The sequence below is a fragment of the Tetrao urogallus genome (genome assembly GCF_951394365.1).
Source record: "Tetrao urogallus genome assembly, chromosome: Z".
NCBI lineage: Eukaryota > Metazoa > Chordata > Aves > Galliformes > Phasianidae > Tetrao > Tetrao urogallus.
The window spans coordinates 74,993,261-75,014,903 of NC_136816.1; the positions used below are offsets into that span (position 1 = coordinate 74,993,261).

The 21,643-nt window shown below is 39.5% G+C and overlaps 1 protein-coding gene across 2 annotated transcripts in view; it reads left to right on the plus strand.

Moving 5' to 3' along the window:
* The window catches only part of WDR7 (WD repeat domain 7), a gene marked incomplete at both ends in the record, with an annotated part of 101,344 nt that overhangs the window by 15,873 nt on the left and 63,828 nt on the right, over positions 1-21,643 (plus strand). The window contains 6 exons of one of the 2 annotated variants that reach the window (XM_079548647.1): positions 2,383-3,152; positions 3,713-3,801; positions 6,970-7,059; positions 8,472-8,590; positions 10,519-10,642; positions 18,942-19,055. In XM_079548647.1, coding sequence (XP_079404773.1) covers positions 2,383-3,152; positions 3,713-3,801; positions 6,970-7,059; positions 8,472-8,590; positions 10,519-10,642; positions 18,942-19,055 — 1,306 coding nt within the window. The remainder of the gene's footprint in view (positions 1-2,382; positions 3,153-3,712; positions 3,802-6,969; positions 7,060-8,471; positions 8,591-10,518; positions 10,643-18,941; positions 19,056-21,643) is intronic. The other variant, XM_079548646.1, reaches the window with a different exon arrangement.

Here is a 21,643-nt window from a genome sequence, read left to right on the forward strand (position 1 = left end):
GCTTTTCTCTTCACGCAAAGTGCTGGTGATGTTCTAGTGGGCCGAGATTTGACCACCAGGGAGCAGCAGAGAGCCGCTTCCAGTTTCAGGTGTTCTATTTTGTTTAACTTTTTTTCTCTATTCTGGTTGGAAAAGAGCTGTCACTTACAGAGGTCATTCTTCAGAGCAATGTATGCTCAGATTTGTGCACAGTATTTCTTCTGCATCCTGTATGACTGTCACATCACTTAGTAATTAATGTTGTGCTCGTGCATGCAGTGCAGATATTTGTGCTTTGTGCACAGGAGACCCTAACAGGAAGGTACTGCTACCCGTAGAGAAATGGTGCATAGCACTGCAAAGTGTGTTCTGTCCCACAGGGCAATGAGGATTAATAACCAAAGGAGTTTGATTATTTTACTTCTAATTTTATCGTTTGCATCATTACCAGAGACCTTGTATAAAAAGTTTCCTACATTGCATTCAAAGAAATTAACTAGGTTTTTGTGGTAAATAAGGAACATGTTAATAAATCAATGAATTTTAGAACAGGATTTGTAATTATTTATTGACATTTAGTTATTTCCCTTCTGGTTCCAATTACCTGTTATTTGCTTCTTATGGAAAAGTTATTTAATAAGCATGGTTTGTGCGTTCTCAGGATTTACCTGAGAAAAGCAGGAGGTCTTGTCTTAGCATTGATTGAAACCTTCTTCAAGGCAGCGAGTTGTCTTTTGGCGGAGGCAAAAAAGAAGAGTATAAATTTTAAGGGAAGGCTAGTCTTTGGTGCGTGCAGTGCCTGGAACTTGGCTGAGGCTGTGGAAATGACAAGTACAAACAAGTACAGCTCACTACTGAGAACTGCCCGCTGACAGGAAAGTGGGTGCAGCAAACTTACCACAGGTTGTACTTGCTCTCCTCCACTTCTGCTCCATGGAATAGAATGTGGGCATTCATCAGAATATTAGCAACCTTAAATTAAGAGTCTGAAAATTTAAAAAAAAAAAAAAAAAAAAAAAAAAAAAAAAAAAAAAAAGTATTATGTAGAAAAATGAAGATTATAATATCAAATACAGCAAATTGAATAGACAATTAGACTAGTTCAAGGTAAACAAACTCTGGGCAAGTTGTCTTTGAACAGAACTGAAAAAGCAATGAAAGGGCACTTAAAAAGCAAAAAACCAAAAAAACTTATTTTATATATATTTACAATTTTTTTCCCCCCTGTACATCTTGCTATGAAGCATAGAGAGGTTGTTCTTGTTCTGCTCATCAAGGAAACTGAGTGCTTCAGACAAGTGATTTCCAAACCTAAAGCTCACATCAGGAGGTCTAGTTTTTCCTCTGAAGATTTTTCTATAAAAAGCAATCTCATTTAAAAACAAATATTCTGTATCTGGAGAGTGTAAAGCGTAGTAGCAATAGAAAATGCAGAGTGCTTTGAGATACAAAAATCTGTGGATGTAAACCTTGGGGTTTAAAATAACGTATTTGTTTCTAAACTAACTTCATACCCTGAAGCAATCGGTGAATGTGAGATGATGAATATTATATTCCTTTGTGCTAACAGCATTTTGATGATCTTTACAGGTGTAATGGAAAAATAATATATGTACATCATTTGTGATTTCAGACACCTGTTAATGAAATCCTGTATGAAATCGACAGTAGCCAAGTAGTTGTAGGACTGAAAATATATGTCCAATTTTTCAATTAGAGAGTGTTAATATGTATGTAGAGGTAAATATGTTTGCCTTTGTGATTTGTCATGATAAATGCACCTGTAAGTGTTCCAACTGTTGAGCTCAGGGGTTGAAACAGACCAGATAATGGCTGTTTTATGTATTTTTATTGGTCAACAGGCTTTCAGTAAGGGATGTTCTTGTGGTCTAGGGGATATAAGACTTTTTAAGATATTCTCTTTGGTTCATGTCTGTGGAATATCAGGATGCGTAAAGAACGGAATAGAAGTGTGTCCCAAATTAGTGTATGTACAGAGTGTGCAAATGTTTGTACGACTTACCAGTTATTTTCACAGTCTGGCTTATACCTCTGTAGATATGCTTGTGTGTATTTGTAAACACAGTGTATGTGTAATAGCTGCAAACCTTGTTAGTTTCAAAATAACTGCTGTGAAATCTGCAGTTTATCTAGAGTTCTGTTTATCTGATAAACTGAAGTAAATGAAATTATTGTATTTTAGGATTGTAAGATTTGATCACAAGTCTGAAATTGTTGATGTTATGAGAATGGCAGGCAATAATATAAGAACATTTTTCATGTTTTATGCCCATGTGATTTTTCTAACTTTCATCACCTTTGATTAAATACAAAAAAATGTATAAGAACAATTATCCAGTGACAATATCAAAATACTTTCTTTTTTTTTTTTTTCTTTTGTAGGGGAATTTACCTAAATATTCACATAACTCTCTGATGGTTCAAGCTATAAAGACTAATTTGACAGATCCGGATATACACGTGCTCTTCTTTGATGTGGAAGCACTGATAATTCAGCTGCTGACCGAAGAGGCTGCAAGACCCAACAGTGCCCTCATCTCTCCTGAGAATTTACAGAAGGCCTCTGGTGGGTCTGACAAGGGAGGCTCCTTCCTGACTGGTAAGCGAGCAGCTGTCCTCTTCCAGCAGGTCAAGGAAACCATCAAAGAAAACATAAAGGAACATCTTCTCGATGATGAAGATGAGGATGAAGAATCAATGAGGCAGAGAAGAGAAGACACTGACCCAGAATATCGTGCTAGCAAATCCAAACCACTAACTCTACTAGAATACAACCTAACCATGGATACAGCAAAACTTTTCATGTCTTGTCTTCATGCCTGGGGCTTGAATTCTGTTCTAGATGAGCTTTGCCTTGATCGTCTTGGCATGCTTAAGCCACACTGCTCAGTGTCCTTTGGCCTTCTGTCTAGAGGAGGCCACATGTCTCTGATGCTTCCCGGCTACAATCAGCCTGTAGGCAAACCATCCTATGATGGCATGGAGTTGGGCAGGAAGGTGTCCGTTACAGAAGGATTGGGAAAGGGGACATACGGCGTGTCACGTGCTGTCACCACTCAGCATCTCCTCTCTGTCATATCGCTGGCAAACACACTGATGAGCATGACCAATGCAACCTTTATTGGAGACCACATGAAGAAAGGCCCAACCAGGTAGAACCAGTGCCCCATTTAACACGTGATGACTTCTGTTTAGAGTCTCTATTCAAATATGGTGTTTAATTCTGTTTAATTTTACTGTGGAGTTTGCTGTATCAAGTGGCTATAAGAACTTTAAATACCCAGGCAACCAATGTGTTTCTTCTTTCATGGCAATAGTATTTTTTTTATGCCAAGGTAATGTTGCTGTATTTAATCAGGTTGCAGAAGTTACAACGTTAATATAATGGGGGCTGATGTTAATATGGTATGTTAATGTCAGTGTTAATGTAGTACAGTGCTGAAAGCCAGTTTCTGCTCTTCTTTTTAATATTTATAGGATTTAAATAGATTAAAAAGTAGGTCAGATTCTAGATAAATCAAAACATACAAATGCACATAACCAGGTAAGCTAGGAATTGTAAATGAGATACTTCCATGATGGCAGCACGACTGTTCTTTGCCCATTGCCTTTCAAAGTTTGTTTAGATGTGGGATCTTAGCAAATAATCTTTCTTCATTTCTCTCCCCTTTTTGCCTTTTCCTTCTTTATGTTCCCTCCTCTCCTACTTCAGGCCACCCCGGCCAGGCACTCCTGAAATGTCAAAAGTGAAGGCCCCTCCGTCGATGGCAAGTCATGCAGCCCAAGGACAAATTAAGCAAGGTAGAAATCACTTTCTTCGGAACAATTTCATATGTCTTCTCAGCTCCATGTGCTGAAGTCATCATGTTGTTATCATGTGATAAAAATGTTACTAGCTTCTATGTGGTTTACAAATGTACTGTTATATTCTAGATAAAAGTTGTAGTGATTAAGAAGTTTTTAAGAATCAATTTAAAGTTCTCATATTGACATGGAGTCATTCCCTGACATGGAATTTTTGCGTATTTTCAGTGCTCCCTAAAATTCAGATATTGAGGTGTCTGTGAGGCATTCACAGTTATTACAGAGTAGAAGAAAAATGTATACCATGCATATAAGCTGAAGTATAAAGGTGAAACATATGTAAACACATAAATATTTCCTCTTTCTTTTTGAAAGGAGAAAGAATTTTTTTTTTTAAACACTGCTTCTACCGCTGCTGCTGTTTCCATTATCTGTATTTATGAAAGATGGCAGTGGATGATACTGGATCCTTCAGGAGTCTGCATTCTCTTTTATTTCATGAGTACAGTGGCTAAATATAAAACATAGAACAACCTGTGATACAAAAGAAGGATGTACATAAGGTTAGACTTCAATTCCTCAAGTGGTGAGAGCAGCACAGAAGCAGTCCCACAGAGAATGGAGGGAGGATGGAGGTGCCTCCACCTCTGCTGAATTAAAGAGCTGCTGTTCACTGGAGCAGATGAGTTATTCATCTTAATGGAAAAAACAAGTAAATCTGTGACAATGTGGCGTAGCCTTTTTACGTTGAGTGCAGAGCTAAGGAGCAGTGAGATGTTTGCTGCAGCTGCTGGGGACACAGGCAGTGTCTGCTCATGTAATTTCTCCCAAAATTATAGTTAAAAAAAAAAAAAAAGCTATTAAAACTTTGCCTCTTTGAGGTATGGAGCAATTTGCAATTTGTAAAATGGTTGCATTTTGCAGAAAACGAATGTTTACTGTTGTGGTATTTTTTATGGATATTTATCTTTTGTATTTTGGATATCCTTACATACGTCTTTAAACTATGAAACTGCTTTTGTACTAGGAAGCTGGTAAGCACAACAGGTAACTGACACATCAATTGTGATTTTTCATCATTTGCATCCAAAAGTGAGGTTGTGTATATCCAAAGAAGAAACTTGCTTGTCAGAGGTGCTTGTGCTTGTACTCTTGTGCTAAATACAAATTTGTTTTCATCTGTATTTTGAAAGAGGAAGCCAATTTCAAGAATGATACGCATCAGGCTTTTGTTCTCGTGTAGGGATGCTGCAGAAGTAGAGAAGTAGCAGTCAGTAACAAAAAAGTGGAAATTAAAAAAGACCACAACAGTGCAGTAGGGCTCTTGTCTCTAGATCTGTTTTTTTAGCTGTTTACTCTTCTTTGGAAAATTTGTACTAGAGAGGCCAGTGTTTCCCAGAGATGGTATCTTTTGGGCAAGTTCAATGCCAGAAGAAGCATATCTGTCAGAGATAGCATATACTTTTGTTTTTAACTGTACAGTTATATTGCAGTTATTCTTTCCTGAATGAAAAGAATGTCAATTTTCTTTTGAAACAGCTTTGCTCATTATGATGGTAGACATGCACAGTGCAGGGTACTCACCGGAAGTATTTTTAACTTCATCAGAAATAACTGATAAAAAGAGAAATTATATGCATTCTATGCACAGTTCCTTTACTGTGATGTTTTGGGATCTTTTGCCAGTGTTTGGCAGCATGACTAGAATGCTCCTGGAGGAAGAGTTTGAATGCTACCCTTAGGTCATACGTTTACATCCCATTGCTGCTACTTACAGCATCTTGCTGCTCATAAATTACCAGTGCTTCTTAAAAATCAATTAGTATAGATACGATTAATGCATAGTATGACGTGCTGGATGTCCTCCCATTTGACCTGTATTTGTCCTGAGCTCAGCACATCTCTGTGCTACTCTGCTATTGGGCCAGCTGTTTCCATCATAGTGATTGTTATGATTATTGACACTTGCAGGCAGAGAACAACAACAGGGAGAAATTTCAAAGTCTTCAATTTTGTTTTGAGAAACAAACAAACACAAAAACACATAAATTTGAGTTTATTTTCCATAAATTGAACAGCTTCTTTTATACATCTGCTGAAAGCAGTCTTCGTTGTGAAGTGACTTCTGCTGCTCATGCTGTCACTGTACACGTGCCATCGTGCTGCATTCATGTGGAAGGCATGGCAAAGTGTCCCTGATGCAGATGTCCTCCAGTGACAATAGAACTTCACTGCGTGAAAAGCAAACAGAAGACAATGCCTAATCTGTTCAGGAGCTTGAACCCATTGTTGTTCTGCAACGGAATAAAAGAGGGGGATGACATATGGTAATTTCTCAGCAGGAAGGAGGTGTCAGATAGGGACCTCTAAATCTCACATTGACCTCTGGTTCTAGCGTGTGTATGCCATAAGGTCTGCATGTCTTTTCATGTGATAAAGTTCAACAATGAGCATTACGGGAGTATAATGTTTAGAACTGATTTTAAATTGCATTTGCACAAGAAATTACACAGTTTACAAAGCAAATACATCACAGCTGCTGCTTGGAGCACGTGCTTTCCTGTCAGCTTGCCTGTAGTGTTACCCTGGATGCCTTACATCCATCTGCTTGATGTTCTCAGCCCTTTCCTCTGGTTGAGGTTCAAGCTTGTTCGAATAGAGAAAAATTTAAAATGGAACTATATTGAAACTAATCATCAGCAGTATGTTCTGCAGCATTTTAGATGAATAAGTGGGACAGCCCAGGTTTGAAAGGGATTGTTTCTGGGTTGTTACTGTTTGGTTGTAATGAGCAGTACAAATTTGAAATCCGTCTTCAGAAAAAAACCCCAAGCAGAAGCAAAACTCCTGCTTTGAAATGCAGTCAACAACTCTGCTGAAGTGAGCTCAGCTTTCAAAGTCCGTAGTTGTGATCTTTTCATCTGCAAATACCTTCTTCTCAAAACATGCACAGTTATGTTAGTGACTGTTTTTCTGTAGTTGCATGCCTTCTCCTCACTGACACACTCCGCTTCTTATAAAGCCTAGAAGTTTTTTTTTCTTTTTAAGTTTAATATTATCACGGTTTTGTTTTTCATTCTTCAGTGATACTAATCTGTTTTTCAGAAGCTGCTATCCTCACTTTCCTATTTTTTTCTCTTTATTTCTTCTTCTTTCCTCTGCAAGTTGCTCCTGCTGTTTCTTCTAGCACTGAAGCTGGTCACTCTGGCTCTGACACTGCTCCTCCTTTACATACCTGTTTCTTAGTAAATGAAGGTATCTTTCCTCATTTTTTCTATCGTCTTTTACTTTCAACTAATGTTCCTTATCATTGTTATGATGTGACTTTAATTTGTTCTTTGGAGGTATTTTTCTTTTCAAGAAATAGAGGTGATGAGTTTATTTTTGCATATTTGCTGCTAGAGGGTGAACAGATGGGGTTTGTCTGTCCGGGACTTTCTGTCAAAGTTCAGTTCTCAGTGACCACATCAAAGGTTGGATTTCAGACTGTATCTTGTTTTGCTGTTGCTTTTTGACGAAATAATGAACCTTTTTAAAGTAGGAAGAATGTGAGTGACCACACTGCGGCTACACCATGCACAGTTCATGTCCCACTGCTGTACTTCCACGTGGGTATGGCTGCTGCTTCTCAGTGCAATGGCTCGGCTCCATCTGGAGCTTGGGGATCTTCTGGGAGTGCCTGTAGCACAAACCAGGAGGCTAAACCTTTTGTGATGCTTTATATGCAGAACTGAACAAAAATGAGCTTCACATCGCTTAAATCTGATTTGTAGTGCATTGAAGACAGAAACTGTTCAGTTAGACTACTTGGGGTTTGTGTTTATTTTTTTTCTAATAGAGGTTCATCTCCATAGTGAAGAATGACTTTCTGCCCTGAAGATTGGCACACGCACAAATAACCTAACACAGACCAAACTAACCCACAACTCCTGAATTGCTGCAGGGAATTTGCTTTAAACCTTTGCTTTGATGCCTTATTGCTAAGCCATAAATTTGTGTTTTTTCATAGGAATTTCAAGAATTAGATCTTATTATTTTCCTTGTAGCATCATGAAAAACTATGGTAGTTCAAATACTGAGATTTTTGTGTTCACCATTGCTGACAAATTAAAAATGGAGATCTATATGCTCATTGCAGGTATTTCTCATGCTTCTCAAGTTGAAGTAGATCATAATACTAAGAGCATATTTTTGGCGTGTGTTACAGAACTTTTTAGGTTGTGTTGTTTGGGGTTGATAGATTCCTCTTTACAGCTCTTAACTAAGTAATATTTCAGGCTTCCAGTGTGAAGCAGGATTTAAATGGGAAGAGTGAGGGTAGTGGACAAATGTGTGCTTTGATGTGCTGGCATACCTCCTTAAAACATCTATAATCTTCCTACTGGTAATTTATATGATTAGCTTTCTTTAAACGAATGGCATCAAACTTGCATTTAGGACACTGTGTGAAAATAATGGAAACTACTGTTTCAAAAAGTCATTGAAGATGGTCTTGAACTCAGGACTGTGGCTTGTGCTTAGTAGCTTTTCAGTATTTAGTGTGTTGAACATGCTCTGAGGGCTGCAAGCTTGAAATTCAAGCCCATGATTCAGTGCAGTTATACTTCCATTTTGAGGGAGGATGAAAAGAAAGAGTGTTTTTGATGTGTTCTTCTGTGTTTGAACAGGGTGGAGCCAGCTTGCTGCCATGCACTGTGTGATGCTCCCTGACCTGCTGGGTCTGGACAAGTTCAGGCCTCCTCTTCTGGAGATGCTGGCTCGCAGGTGGCAGGACCGCTGCCTGGAGGTGAGTTCATAGGATCACAGAATTACAGACTGGCTGGGTTGAAAGAGTCCCCAGAATCCCCCAGCCCCACTCCACCATGGTTGCCCTCTCCAGCTCAGGCTCCACAGGGCCCCATCCGTGTCCTCGAGCCCTCCAGGGATGAGGCACTCACACTTTTCTGAGCAGCCTGTGTATCAGTTCAGCAGTAATATTCTGTTGATTGTTTTTGTTTTTCCCCCCTCACCCCCAATGCCCAGTTCTAAAAACCCCAAATAACACGCTTTCAAATATCAGTTTTATGTTTTTAAGTCTTTGTTTATTTAAGTGACACATCGTTTTAGATGAGAAGCTTCCGTGATGTGCCACTGGATGGCAGCCTTGCTCCACTGCATCAGGAGCAAATCACTGAGGGAGTCCTCAGGGAAGCTCAGTTCCCAGCAGCAGAAACTTGGGGCAAAGGGAGAGAGGATGTATGGAGGTGTGGGAGGAGAGGCAGAAGTGATTCATGCGTTGCAATATTTGAATGTTTTGTTATTTTGGTTTTTATTTACGCAGAGTGCAGCTTTATGTACCTGTCCGATGTTGATGGCTTTTATTAAGCTCATTTTTCCTTAATATAAAAAGTACTTTCTGACAAAAGTTCTTGTAGCTGCTGATTCTAGATTCAGCAGGTCAGTTTTCCCGTTAACCTCTCTCAAAATGTTGAAAAAATGATTGCATCTCTCTATATTTGTTTGTTTATTTGTTTTTTCTTGGCTTTTCTGTGACATATACTGTATATACATTTTCCTAAAGAAATTCCAGGATTAAAATTTCTCATATTCCACTATGAATCTCTTTAGGATCAAAAACTAACCTATGTGTTTTTTTTTTTTCTCAAGAGACTGCTGAGTTGCTTAATTTGTTGGAGCTTGTGTACAGCAGTCAGTAAGTGGTTTGTCACCAACAGTGTGATAAATGACTGCTAGGCCTTAACACTGCACCTATGCTACTGTGGCAAAAATTTAGTTGACTGTGCAGCTTTCAGAGTAGGAAAGGAGGAACAGAGCTGGATTATAGGCTGTAGGACTTGAGCAGTCTTGTAACTTAATGGGGAATAGGCTTTTTGCTAGCTGGGTGCCTGTTCTTCTGCTAGATAGGATATACCATGAGATGGTTTTCTGAGAGGATAATTGCCTTGAAACTAATTAGGATTTGTAAGCAGTAGGAGTCCGTTTTCGGGATATCCTGAGGTGTCAAGCTAGCGTTCTGCTGATCCCTGCTTGCCCACGGTTTTCTGTCTTACCTTGATCGAGTTGCATAACTTCTTTGTGTGTATACATTGCCCGTTCTTCCACACTGCACACAAATGAGATTATTTCATTTGAAAGCTGTTCCTTGGGGATTTTTGTTCTGCTATGGTATTCCAACATCCACCTTTGATATTAGAAAAATTATTTATTCGCTGCATATCTTGGAATTCTGGACAACTTTTGTTAGAAAGAAGGCTGATCACAAGTTGTTTCTAGAAAATTCAAATTTTGGTGATATTTTAGTGCATCAGTGCTACTGTGACTGGCAGTAACCATTTTACTTGATGTAATGTGAGCCACCTTATTTCTTCCAGTGGTAAACCTCACTTTCTGTTCACTTCTGGGGATGTGAAGTAGCCTCTTTGCTGGGGAAGGTTTTCTCACAGTGCCTATGGCTCTGTTATGTCCTGTGTTGGGAGTCACCATAGTTGGGGGTTGTCCTGTTTGTGGCCATGTTATTTCTGTACTTAAGTTGGAAAGGAGCAGGAAAAAATATGGGTTTTCTAAAAACTACATTTAGTTTTTCATACAAGTTTTTTTTTTTCTTTTTTTCTTTCTTTTAAGTGATTCTTTTTGTGGTGGTAGCTAAATTATACTGATAGCATATTGATAAATATTTCATGATTGAGTTTCTGTGATGTTTTGGTTGATTTGTAGGTAAGAGAAGCTGCCCAGGCCCTGCTGCTAGCAGAACTGAGGAGGATCGAACAGGCAGGCCGGAAGGAGACCATTGACGCTTGGGCTCCGTATTTACCACAGTACATTGACAGTGTCATATCACGTAAGTAATTGTGTGACTAATGGTAAAATAACTCCACTGATTGATAAAGGGGAAAAAAGGAATGCCATAAACCGATTTGTTAGCAGTTCTGCTAACTTAGGGAAAGAGGCATTTGAGTTATGCATGAAAATTTCTGGAAATTTTCAAATTTGATAGTCATGAAATTGCTTGGGATCCCTGATGTTGATTAGATAAATAGAGCATTCAGTGCATTTCACTAGGAATGCAGTGTCTTTTGCAAAGGCTTTCCCTAGTATTGAGGGGTAGGGCTGTAGTTTGGAGATTTCAGAGAAGAAACCTACTTTGGAAAAGGCTGGTATAGTTACCAAAGAGTCTAAGATTATAGAAATGGTTATGAAGGGATTATTTGGCATCCCAAAAGCATAGAAGCATTCTGAAAGGAACTAATGCAGCTGCATGTAGGAGTTGACCTTCCCTGTATGTTGGACATTTGGTACAACTCTTGCCTCATTGAGTGTTCAGAACCAATGGTTACTCAGGCTGCAGGGAGATTCTGGGTGAAGATGGCTCTGCAGTTATCAAGGATTCATTAGGCAGTAATTTATGGTGGTGAACATAAGATTACAGTATTTCGCTTTGAAATGCGGAACATTTTTCTGCCTTATCACATTCATAGAAGTCTAAAACTGGAAGTTAATGGACTTTAGGGCATTAGAAGGTTAAGCTCATTTTGAAGAGTGGGTGTGAAAGACGCATCTTGCAATGTTCTGCCAAGATTTCTGAAACTGTACTAGAAGTATATAAAGAATGAGAGCTGTTCCTTTCTAATCTCTCCTGCAATTTATAAAACGCGTGTAGCAGTAAGTCATTTCCTCCAGCTTTCTGCAGTCCCTTTTTGGTAATTTCACACCATTGTTCACACCATCCTCCTGACTTGGCTTTGCTTATTGAAATGCCAGATTAGATGTGCTGTTACCAGCTCCTTTGAATCACGTACTCTTCCCTTTTCTATTTTTCTCTATATGTTTCTTTCCCCTTTCCTGATGTCATGTGTGTTAACACAACCACCTTATTATTTGCTAGGTCTCCTTTCTTTGCATATTTACTAAAAGATAATTTAAAATACTGCTGCAAGGGCGATTCTCTAACTATTTTGGTTGTTTAATATGTTTGTAAGAGAAAGCACTGGTTTTTGTAACTAGTTTTTTGGCATCTTCGTGACCTCATTTCTTTTTTTGTTGGGTAAAGGCATTTTCTGAAGAAATCAAATGAATTACTAAAGTACAAATTAAAAAACAAACAAAAACCCTTAAAACTGAGACAAGTTGTGTTTTGATTTCATGATGAATCTGACTGAATTAATTTTAAATAACAGCTGATCCCTTTTGACAAAATACTACCAGTTGAAATGTTCCGCTTGTAAGTGAAATGATAAAGGGAACTTCTTTTAAGTACATTTCCTGCAGCCTCTGAAAGTCATGTGTAGTTCTGAATGATTGACCATACTTGGGACACTTGGCTCGTGGGCAGAGAAGGATTTTAACAAGATCTAATGTTATCAAGGGCACGGGTCTCCTGTGTACTTTGAAACATGAAACATACATATTTACCAAAACATCAGGCTTCTGACCATGATTGTGTACAAACATCTTGCAGTAATGCACTGGTACGTTATATAATATTTCTTCTTCACATAAATTAAACCACCACGCACCACCGTTTAATCTGTTACATTTTTCTCCAAAAATACATCTCCAGCTATTTTCATACTGTTCATTCTTATTAAAGCAGAGATTGTGCAAACTCTAAGAATGTATTATTGCAAGGTCAGTCAGCATCGTGCAGTACACCATTCACTTAACTGTCCATAGTCTTTCCTTTCCAGAATGATGTACAAACACATCTGCCATTTGTAAGAAAGCAGTAAAAATATAAATGTATTTTTATGAATGAGAATGTTGCCTTAAAAGTAAAGTAGTACACGTTCATTTTCCTTAGCTGTGATTTTCCACTGAAGGATGTAGCTTCTATTCAGGGAAGGATCTCTATCAAGCACAATTGATTTTAGAGAAATGTGTAATAATCTTATTAAATCTAAATTGAATGCATAAATTTCACAGGATGTGGTATGTTCAGGTGGTGCTGAGGCAGAGCTGCTGTTTATTGCAGCCTTTAGGCATGCAGCCTTTGCCTTACAAGGGTGTTGCTGCTCAGCCAGATGTGCAGCCAGGCCATCAGTGAGGAGTGGGAGTGTGCTGTACGTACTGCCAAAGAGCCTCCGTTCAAACTGGTGGAGATTGGTGCTGTTCTGAATGTTTTGATTTATTTTTTAATTGCTCTTCTGGCGAGACTGCTTGTGCTCAGTTTGTGGAGTACAGCTTTAGCTGCCCTTCAGTCTCACAGTAGCTGCTGTTGATGAGCGCTGATTTCTCTGCAGTGAAACAGAATGACTGTGTTAGGAGCAAAGTTATGGGCTGTTGAAGTGTATGTAAGGCACTTTGTAGGGCCTCTGCTTCCAAATCAGGAATTACCACTTAATCAAAGTCACACTAACCCCAGCATTCTCTATTTGTGGTTCTTCTCATTACATAAACTCTGCTGTGTGGAAGACTGAGAAGAGCATGTTGTTCCACGTGTGCATAGCTGGAAGCAGAATGTTTAGTTCTGCTCTTGTGCCTGTGCTCAGGCTGTAGGCATGGTATGTGTGTGTACAGCAACTGCCAAAGATGGGCTGGTAGGAAAAAGAAAAGCTAATTTTCTGTACATGTTCAATACACACAGCATGAATACATACAGCAATACTTTGGCATTTTTGTTAGTTATTAGCAGATCAAAACATAGCATTTGTTTTAACACTAGATTAGAATGCACTTAGCTATCAGAGCAAACAAGATTTACAACATGAAAAAGTAGGGAGAAATCAGATGAGGAGTGTGGGTGAATGAATGACTTGAATGCAAACGCTCAGTATTTTGAAAGCAGTGATACAGAAAGCGTATAGAACACATAATGATTAGCACATTGGAATTATGCCTGAGTTTGTGGTTCTGAATGGCAGGGCTGGAAGGCTGTTGTGCAGCGGTACCGGCCGTGTGAGCATCCACAGAGGTGCTGGCACCCTGAGGAAGAGCAGTGATTGTGATACCAGACTGGAGTAATGAAATTAATGAGGAGCTGCAGAGCTTGCTTTTGTAGGCAAAGTGTACAGATGTTCCCTTAGTTACAGTACAACACGTGATATAAGTTTTGAAAAGATCTTTGAACTTTTTTCAAAACTTTGAAAAGTTTTGAAAGATCTGGGGAGGGATCAAGGGGATAAAAATTACTTGGAAAAATGGACGTGATGAGTTTCTGAAAAACATGGCTTAGAGCTGGGAAGGCAAGCAGAAGGAATATGGTATAGTTCAAGAAATACTGCTCTGCCTCCTTCATCCTCCATGTCTTCCCATGTCCTCACTTACTAGGGAGGCATAGAATACTATCAGCACATTTCCCTCCAGCCCATCTTACTACATTATGAGAGTTCTTGTGTGTGTGATGTGGAGAAAGTGCTTTTCTTTGACATGGCCGGTTGCTTTATAAGTGAAACAAACGTAACCACTAATAGAAGCTTGGTGCTGGTATCTTTAGCCATATGCATTCAATTGGCTCTTGAATGTCTCAGGCGTGCAGTGTTAGCAAAAAGGTGAGATCTCTCCATTTGTATACCTGCACAGATCCAAGAGGAACTGGGGGCAGGACTGTGCTCGCTGAGATCTACTGGATGTGCGTGTCTCTCAACTCCTTGATGTGTGGAAAGCAGCAATGCAAATTTGCACTGGATTATATTCTAATAATCTTTTATCTGATGCGGGAGAGAGCACTGTGAACCATGGAGATACAAATTCTTTGAGCTTGTGTCTGAATCATGTTGCCATTTAATGGAAAAAATGTACGCTTATGCAGGTTTTATTCCCATACCTCGTTTTGAATTTTGAGGAACTCAGTAGTGTTGGCTGATGCCCCAGAGCACACTGAATAGTGCAACTTAGGAGCAGAAATGTAATTGGTGCTTGGAGGTATGCTCATTTCCTGATCACTTTGTGTAGTGATTGTGCAGGAGTGCAATTGCAGGTAGCTCTTACCAGAGAGATCAGCAATTTGTATCATGTGTATTATCCCTTCCTTGTTTCTGAGTAGCCAGCTGAGAGAATTATGGCTTTAAAGGATGGGCAGCAGGGTCAGGTGGATTCCTTCTTAAAAATTCCTTCTTAATTGCTATTTCATATCAATTTCTCATTTCCAGCCAAACTTTTTGATGAACAAAAACAAAGGGGAAATACTGCATTATTTATTCTCAATCCAGAGCACGTTTGTTGAGCTAGCCGTGTAACCCTTTACTTTTACATAGAATTACATCATAGATATGTTAACGTACATGTTACATTTGTAGTCTTTATATTCAGCTGTTAAGCTGTGCGTTATGAACATGAAATGGGTGAAATGAAGGTGGCGTCATGATTTGAAAGTGTTGAGTTGGTTTAGCCATTGATATTTTCAGCCTTGCACGTGAAGGGAAGCTTTGGAAGCTTCATGTTCTGTCTGCTAGGGTTGTCACGTAGCCATTACCTGCTCCTTGTTTTCACATGTGATTGTTTCTGCGGTCTGTAGTGCATTCTCCATGAGGAACAGTGTTCAGTTCAAAAAGAGAAAAATGTCACCTCTGTTACCTGCTTATTTTGAAGAGCAAAGACTTCCTCAATGCAAGATGGATTCTGCAAATGAATTTTTTCTTTTTTCTTTTCTAACAGATTTCGTTGCTGAATGTTGTGTTCCTATTAATTTATTTTTCTGTTGTTCAGTGTAATGTCTTCTAAAAATGCTGAGGCGGGTGTTTCATGAGCCCCGTGCAGTGGAACCCCCAAATGTTCCAGCATGAAGTCTGCCCACCCAGCAGTGCAGAGCCTGATGTGTTTTAAAATACGTGGTGTTACTGCAGATACAAAAATGGTTCATATGTCTTTAATGGAAAGCAAAAGGTTATCTGGCCGTGCCCTTTGTGTGCATGCTGCAGGCAGGCAGGCAGTGTGCACTGGGAGCTGCCAGATCGATCGGGTGCTGCGTACTGAATTAATTCCAGGCAGGAATCTGCTGCCAGTGAATGCTGCCTAAAAATTAGGTCTGGATGCTGCTGGTGCTTCCCATATTGTTAAACCTAACGTCTTCATCAAATTATGACTTCTTGTAAAGTGGAAATCTTAAACAATGTGGCAACATGAAATTCAAGGGAGAACAGTTTAAGAATGTGTTTCTAAATTTCTTTGCTTTGATCATAACGCATTCTGATAACAAAAATAAGCATGATAATTCTACAACAAATATGGTGTTGTCACTCTTATTAATATATTTCTGGTAAATGTATATGTCTGTAAGAAGTTTTACTTAAGATTAACTGAGTAAAACGTAATTGAACTTCAGTTGATTTAAATGGGAATTTTCACTCAGTAAGGACACTGCAATCAGACCTCAAAGACTGCTGTAAATCCACATGGCTGGTCACTCTGCTCCTGCAAATTCTTACTTTGCCGAGCACAAAGGAGTAAATGAAACAGATTTGCACGGCGCTATTTTGGTGTAGTAATAGCATAATCAGTTTATGATGCTACAGTAAATGATGAACTGTAATCATAGAGTAATAGAATCATTTGAGTTGGAGGGAACTTTTAGAAGTCATCAGGTCGCACTCCCTGCAGTGCACAGGAACATCCACAGCAGTGCTCAGAGCCCATCCAGCCCAACCTCGGCTGTCTGCAGGGATGGGGCACCATCACCTCTCTGTGCAGCCTGTGCCAGGGTCTCGCTGCCTTTATTATTGATAACTTCTTCTTTGTATCCAATTTAAATCTCCCTGCCTTTAGTTTGAAGCTATTCCCACTTGTCTTGTCACGGCAGACCCTGCTAAAGAATCTGTCTCCTTATTTCTTAAAGCCCCCCTTTTGATTTTTGAATGGCTGCTCTCAGGTCTCCCTGGAGCCTTCTCTTCTCCCTGCTCTCAGCCTGTCCTCACAGGGGAAGTGTTCCATCTCTGGCACCACTTCTGCAGCCCTCCTCTGGATGCGCTCTGTCAGGCCCACGTCTCTCCTGCGCTGAGCACTCCCCATCTGGACACGGGACTCCAGGTGAGGTCTCACAGCTCAGGGCAGAGGGGCGCATCCCCCCCTCGCCCTGCCGGCCATGCTGCTGCAGATGCAGCACAGGACACGGTTGGCTTTCTGGGCTGTGAGGTGACACTGCTGGCTCGTACCCAGCTGTCATCCAGCAGCGCCTCGCGTCCTTTTCGGCAGGGCTGTGCTCCATCCTTACATCCCCCAGCTTGTACTGAGGGTGCAGGTTGCCACGGCCCAGGTGCACTCCTTGCATTTGGCTTTGTAGAACCTCTCACAGGCACTGCTCAGCCTGTCCAGGTCTCTCTGGATGGCATCGTGTCATCCTTGGGCCTGCCAAAAGCACCAAAGCTTGGTGTCATCCACAAACTGCTGAGGATTTGCTCCGTCCCACTGTTAATTTTCCAGTGTTTTCTAATGCGTCAGCAGGCTTATGTTTCATACATGCACTTTCCTTCTGACCTTTTCATTTCCAAATCATGTTTCTGAGACACTTTGGTGAATTATGTAGAAGGTAATTGTGTACAGGAACACATATCCCTTCTTGCTGGATTTTCATTTAGAGGAAGTGATAATGTACAACTATTGCCTGACTTTTTTGTGTGATTGTTATCTTCCTCCCCCCACTTTTTTATTTTTTTGAGAATCGTTCAGATTAAATAATTTGTGCTTAGATTTTAATTTTAATTCTGTAAAATTGTAATTGTAAATTGTAATATTTCATATCCTGTTCTTAGAACCAACTCTTGCAAAATCATTTCTATCTTTTCATTCTATTATCACTGGTCTTGCTAAGCTCTTTAGGTGTAGCACATCTAACATGAAAGCTCAGCTGCTTTTCTTCAACCTGAGGATAAAATGCAGTGGAAGAGGTGATGTGGGAACTAAGGGACATGGTTTAGTGGGCATGGTGGGGATGGGCTGACAGTTGGGCTTTTCATGATCTTTGAGGTCTTTTCCAACTTTTTGATTATTCAATGATTCTAAACAAATCCAAGGTGTTGTGCTTTGGCCCATCCAAAAAGCATTTTGACAGTGCAGTGCTGGAACTACCAGGTCCTTATGGGAGCTGAAAAAGACCACGCTGGGAGACAGCCATGATCCAACCCCTGGGAGTGCTCCTCTCCATGTAGTTTATTAAGAACTATTGTATTTTCACTTATAAACCATATTTTTGCATCTGGGGAAGATGAGTTGTTTATCACATCGAAACTGCTCCAAACTGAAGAAATGTGTGTGTTTGTTATTTTGTTTTTCATAAGGATGCTGAACAAATGGCAGAGGAGCAGCAAGGGAATAGGCAGAACTTGGTCACCCTGTGCTAGTTGACAGTCTGGGGTAGCAAAGGGAAAGGCATTCCAGATTTATTTCTTTCTGAAGCTTGGCTGGTGCTGACAAAGGGCTGTAGTCCTTTTTTAATGGGATCTTAATGCCTCTATAGATGGCAAGCCTAATGCCACAATCAGGAAAGCAGCAATCTCTTCATATAATAAGATTTTTGATAGCTGACATAAAGGATACATCAGGAGGAAAGAAATCTTATCTGGGCTCTCTTCAGTCTGCTCCTTCAGCTTTCCTAAAGCTCTTTGGGAACACTATTTGTGAGGCTGTGCTTTTTCACTCTTAGCAAAACGCTTCTTTTGATAGTGCCTTGATGGAATTGCAGTAAGGTCTGGGCAGGGGCTCATAAAGGTGAAAGCTGGGCATAGTACACCGATGAATGATAGCCTCCTGTGGTGTTACACGGCATGACTTAGTGTCCATACCACAATTTGCAAGAGCAATTAACTCGTACATCACAACCAAGTTATGCAGAATGGCTCAGATGAGGGAATGTACTCTGAAAGTGACATGGAAAGAGCTGTTTTTTGGTGGGAGAGATGCAGGATTAATAGATGTGAGAGAAGTTCTGCTGAAGTCAGTTTTATGGCTAAAGAGGATGTTGTGTCTTTCTTTTGATTGTTTTAATCATATTAGAAGGTAAAAAGGAAGTATGTGAGATATCTACACCGTGGAGAACGTTTATAAAGGAAAGGTTTGTATTATAGGAAGTCAGAAAATAGTTTATCTTTGCTTTATCTGCATTTCGTAGAGCTACATTGCAACAGAAGATAATTTTATTTTTCCCTAGTGTAGGGTTGTTGTCTAAGAAAACCATTTTGACTTCTATGGGTGTTTGGCTGTTATTTTTTCAGCTGGAGTTACCACGGAAGCCATTCAAACTGCTACTGCAAGCCCAGATTCATTGGGAACAGAGGCAAAAGTTCAGGAGGAAGAGCATGATCTAGTGGATGACGACATCACAGCTGGTGAGCCTAACAAAACGTATTTCTTTTTTTTTTACTTACTGAGTTCAGTGCAAAAGAGATGGAACACTTTATTTCTGACTTTCCATACTTCTCGTGTGAAAATGAAACATATGCTTAACTCTAACTACTGTCTTTTTACTGCATTGCTTCTGAAACAAATATTCTTCAGTGTGTTTTGAGCTTTGTTGTCTGCCTGCAGCTGACATACTTAGCTCTTAGGTTTGATTCTTTATTGTTACTTCTTAAATGATTTACCGTGGTGAAAAGACTGATGCAGAGGTGCTGCCATCATAATCCACTTCACTGAATTGTGTTTTTTTTCAGTGAGTAAATGCTGTTAGTGTGTCATACATGGAGTTCAAGTATGTTTTGGTTCTAAAAGACTAATACAGCTTTTTACCGTTGCTGTATGTTTCTGTAGACTGATGGATGGTTGAGAATTCCGGCCCCTCAAGGCATGTTCTGAAATGACAGGCCATACAAAAACAAACATTTAATTACAACAGTTCTCTTTTGATTCTTTTGTTCATGCTTGTCTGTGCAGCATCGTGGGGAAAATACTTGTATGCTCAGTATCAGAACCCTCAGAATTTGAATGACTGCAGCATGTATTTTGGCATAGCATAGCACGGATTATAGAGCGCAAGAGCTGTGCTGTTCTGTCAGCTCAGACCATGTTGTCTGAGCTTTTTATAGATTTTTGTGAAAGTCAGAAGGAAAGCTATTCCTATTGACCAGAAGACTGTTAGTATGCCAGATGGAGTTTTGGGTCAAGTCTCTGGCTGAAGGTGACTGAGACAAGATTCCTGCTGGTTGAGGAGTAGACTGTTTGGAGCACAGAGTATTAACACAGGCTGTTTGGAGAAGGCTTGAAAGAGCTGTGGGGGAGGAAGAGTGCTGGAGGTGCTTATGGGGTCTATTTTTATTATTTATATTTAATTATGGGGGAATATGTGGGAATTGTTAAAAACAGCAATGGATAGAGGCTGAAAAAATGGAAATAAAGAACGGGAATTAATGAAAGGGCTTACAGTACTCTGAAATGCTTTTCACAAGATATCCATTACATTGTGTTTCTTTGAGAAAAGTAGCATCTACTTGGTCCCACGTCTGTCAGCGGCCAACTGGTTCCTCTTCTGGAAGCCTCAGTAACAGCAGTTACCAATTATATATATAACATATTTGCAAAGCACAATATATATATATTAACATATATATATAACAGCATTACCAACTATAGAATACATCTATAGGCATGAGTTGCATCATTCCCTCATAGCCCTTTGATGCCCTATGTATTTTTCAGGGGAAAGATGGAAAATGGGCTGCTTTATTGGAGGCAGTTCCAAATGATGTGCGTTTCCCTGCTCCCTGCCATTCTTGATCAAAGCAATTGAGCTTTGAACGCTGTGTTCTGAGTAAATACAAAATTTCAATCTACAATTGAATGCAATCAGTTTAGTGTTTGTGGAATATATAAAAAATTTAATTCAAACAGCTTGAAGCTTACCTTGTCATCTTTAAACATGATGCAGCTTCTTTCTATAGTGGTCCTTTTAGAGCTAATACTTATTGATTGACTGCACAAAGTAATACCAGTGTGCAGTGGTCAACAGGATTTTTTTCCAATTCAAATTGGTATTCACCAAATGCTCTCATTCCTTCAAATAATTTTTTTAAAAGGATCGCTTCCACATTGGTCCTTTTAGAGATTAAAGCAGTTTAGCTTAGCTTGCTGAAAAGCACTGAAGCCTATTTCTGGGAAACAGCACCACAGTGCCTGTCAGGCATTTAACAGCACACAAGCAGGAGTTATATGGGAAACTGAATGTTGTTGTTCAGATGTACTGAAAAGACATGCAAGAACAGGCTTCCAAGCTGTTATCTTTAATGCCTACAAGGCTCTTCTGGATAACTAAACCTAAGGAAATATCTTGCTTAAATCATTCACATTAGAACAGTACTGTTTTTTTGTTTTGGTTTGGTTTGTTTTTTTGGTACTTGGGCGGAGAATCTTCTGATTTCATTGACTGAACTTCTCAAAATATATTTCGTATTTAATATCTTTTATTGCCTTGTAATTTTAATCTTAGTTGCTAACCTAATTTTAGGCTCTAAGATATCATCTAGCTTTTTTTTTTTTTATTTAGAAGTATAAATCTGTTTTTAAATCAGTAAATAAAGGAAATAAGGAAGAATAAACACAGTGCTGTTACGTGTTTGGAGATGTGACTGTCTGCATTTGAGGTGTGCCTGGAACCTACACAGCAGCATCTGCAGGGATAATAAAACAAACGCACTGCTGAGCACATAACAGAGATAAAGGGTCAGATGTCACCAGTGCTGTGAAAAAGGCACTGTTGTGGCGCCTCAGTACCTCTGCTGACAGATTTATTTACTAGCATAGAAAATGGTGTAACAGTGCAGATAGACTCTTTAGGAATTCAGTGAGTTTCCCATGTTCAAATGAAGGCCTTCAAGGAAGTAACTTTTAGGTTGCGGTAGTGTGTGCCTCTGAGCTGTGCAGTGTTGCCTTAGTGCTGGACATAAATAATGTATTGGGACACAGTAAGGCGTATATTCTAAAT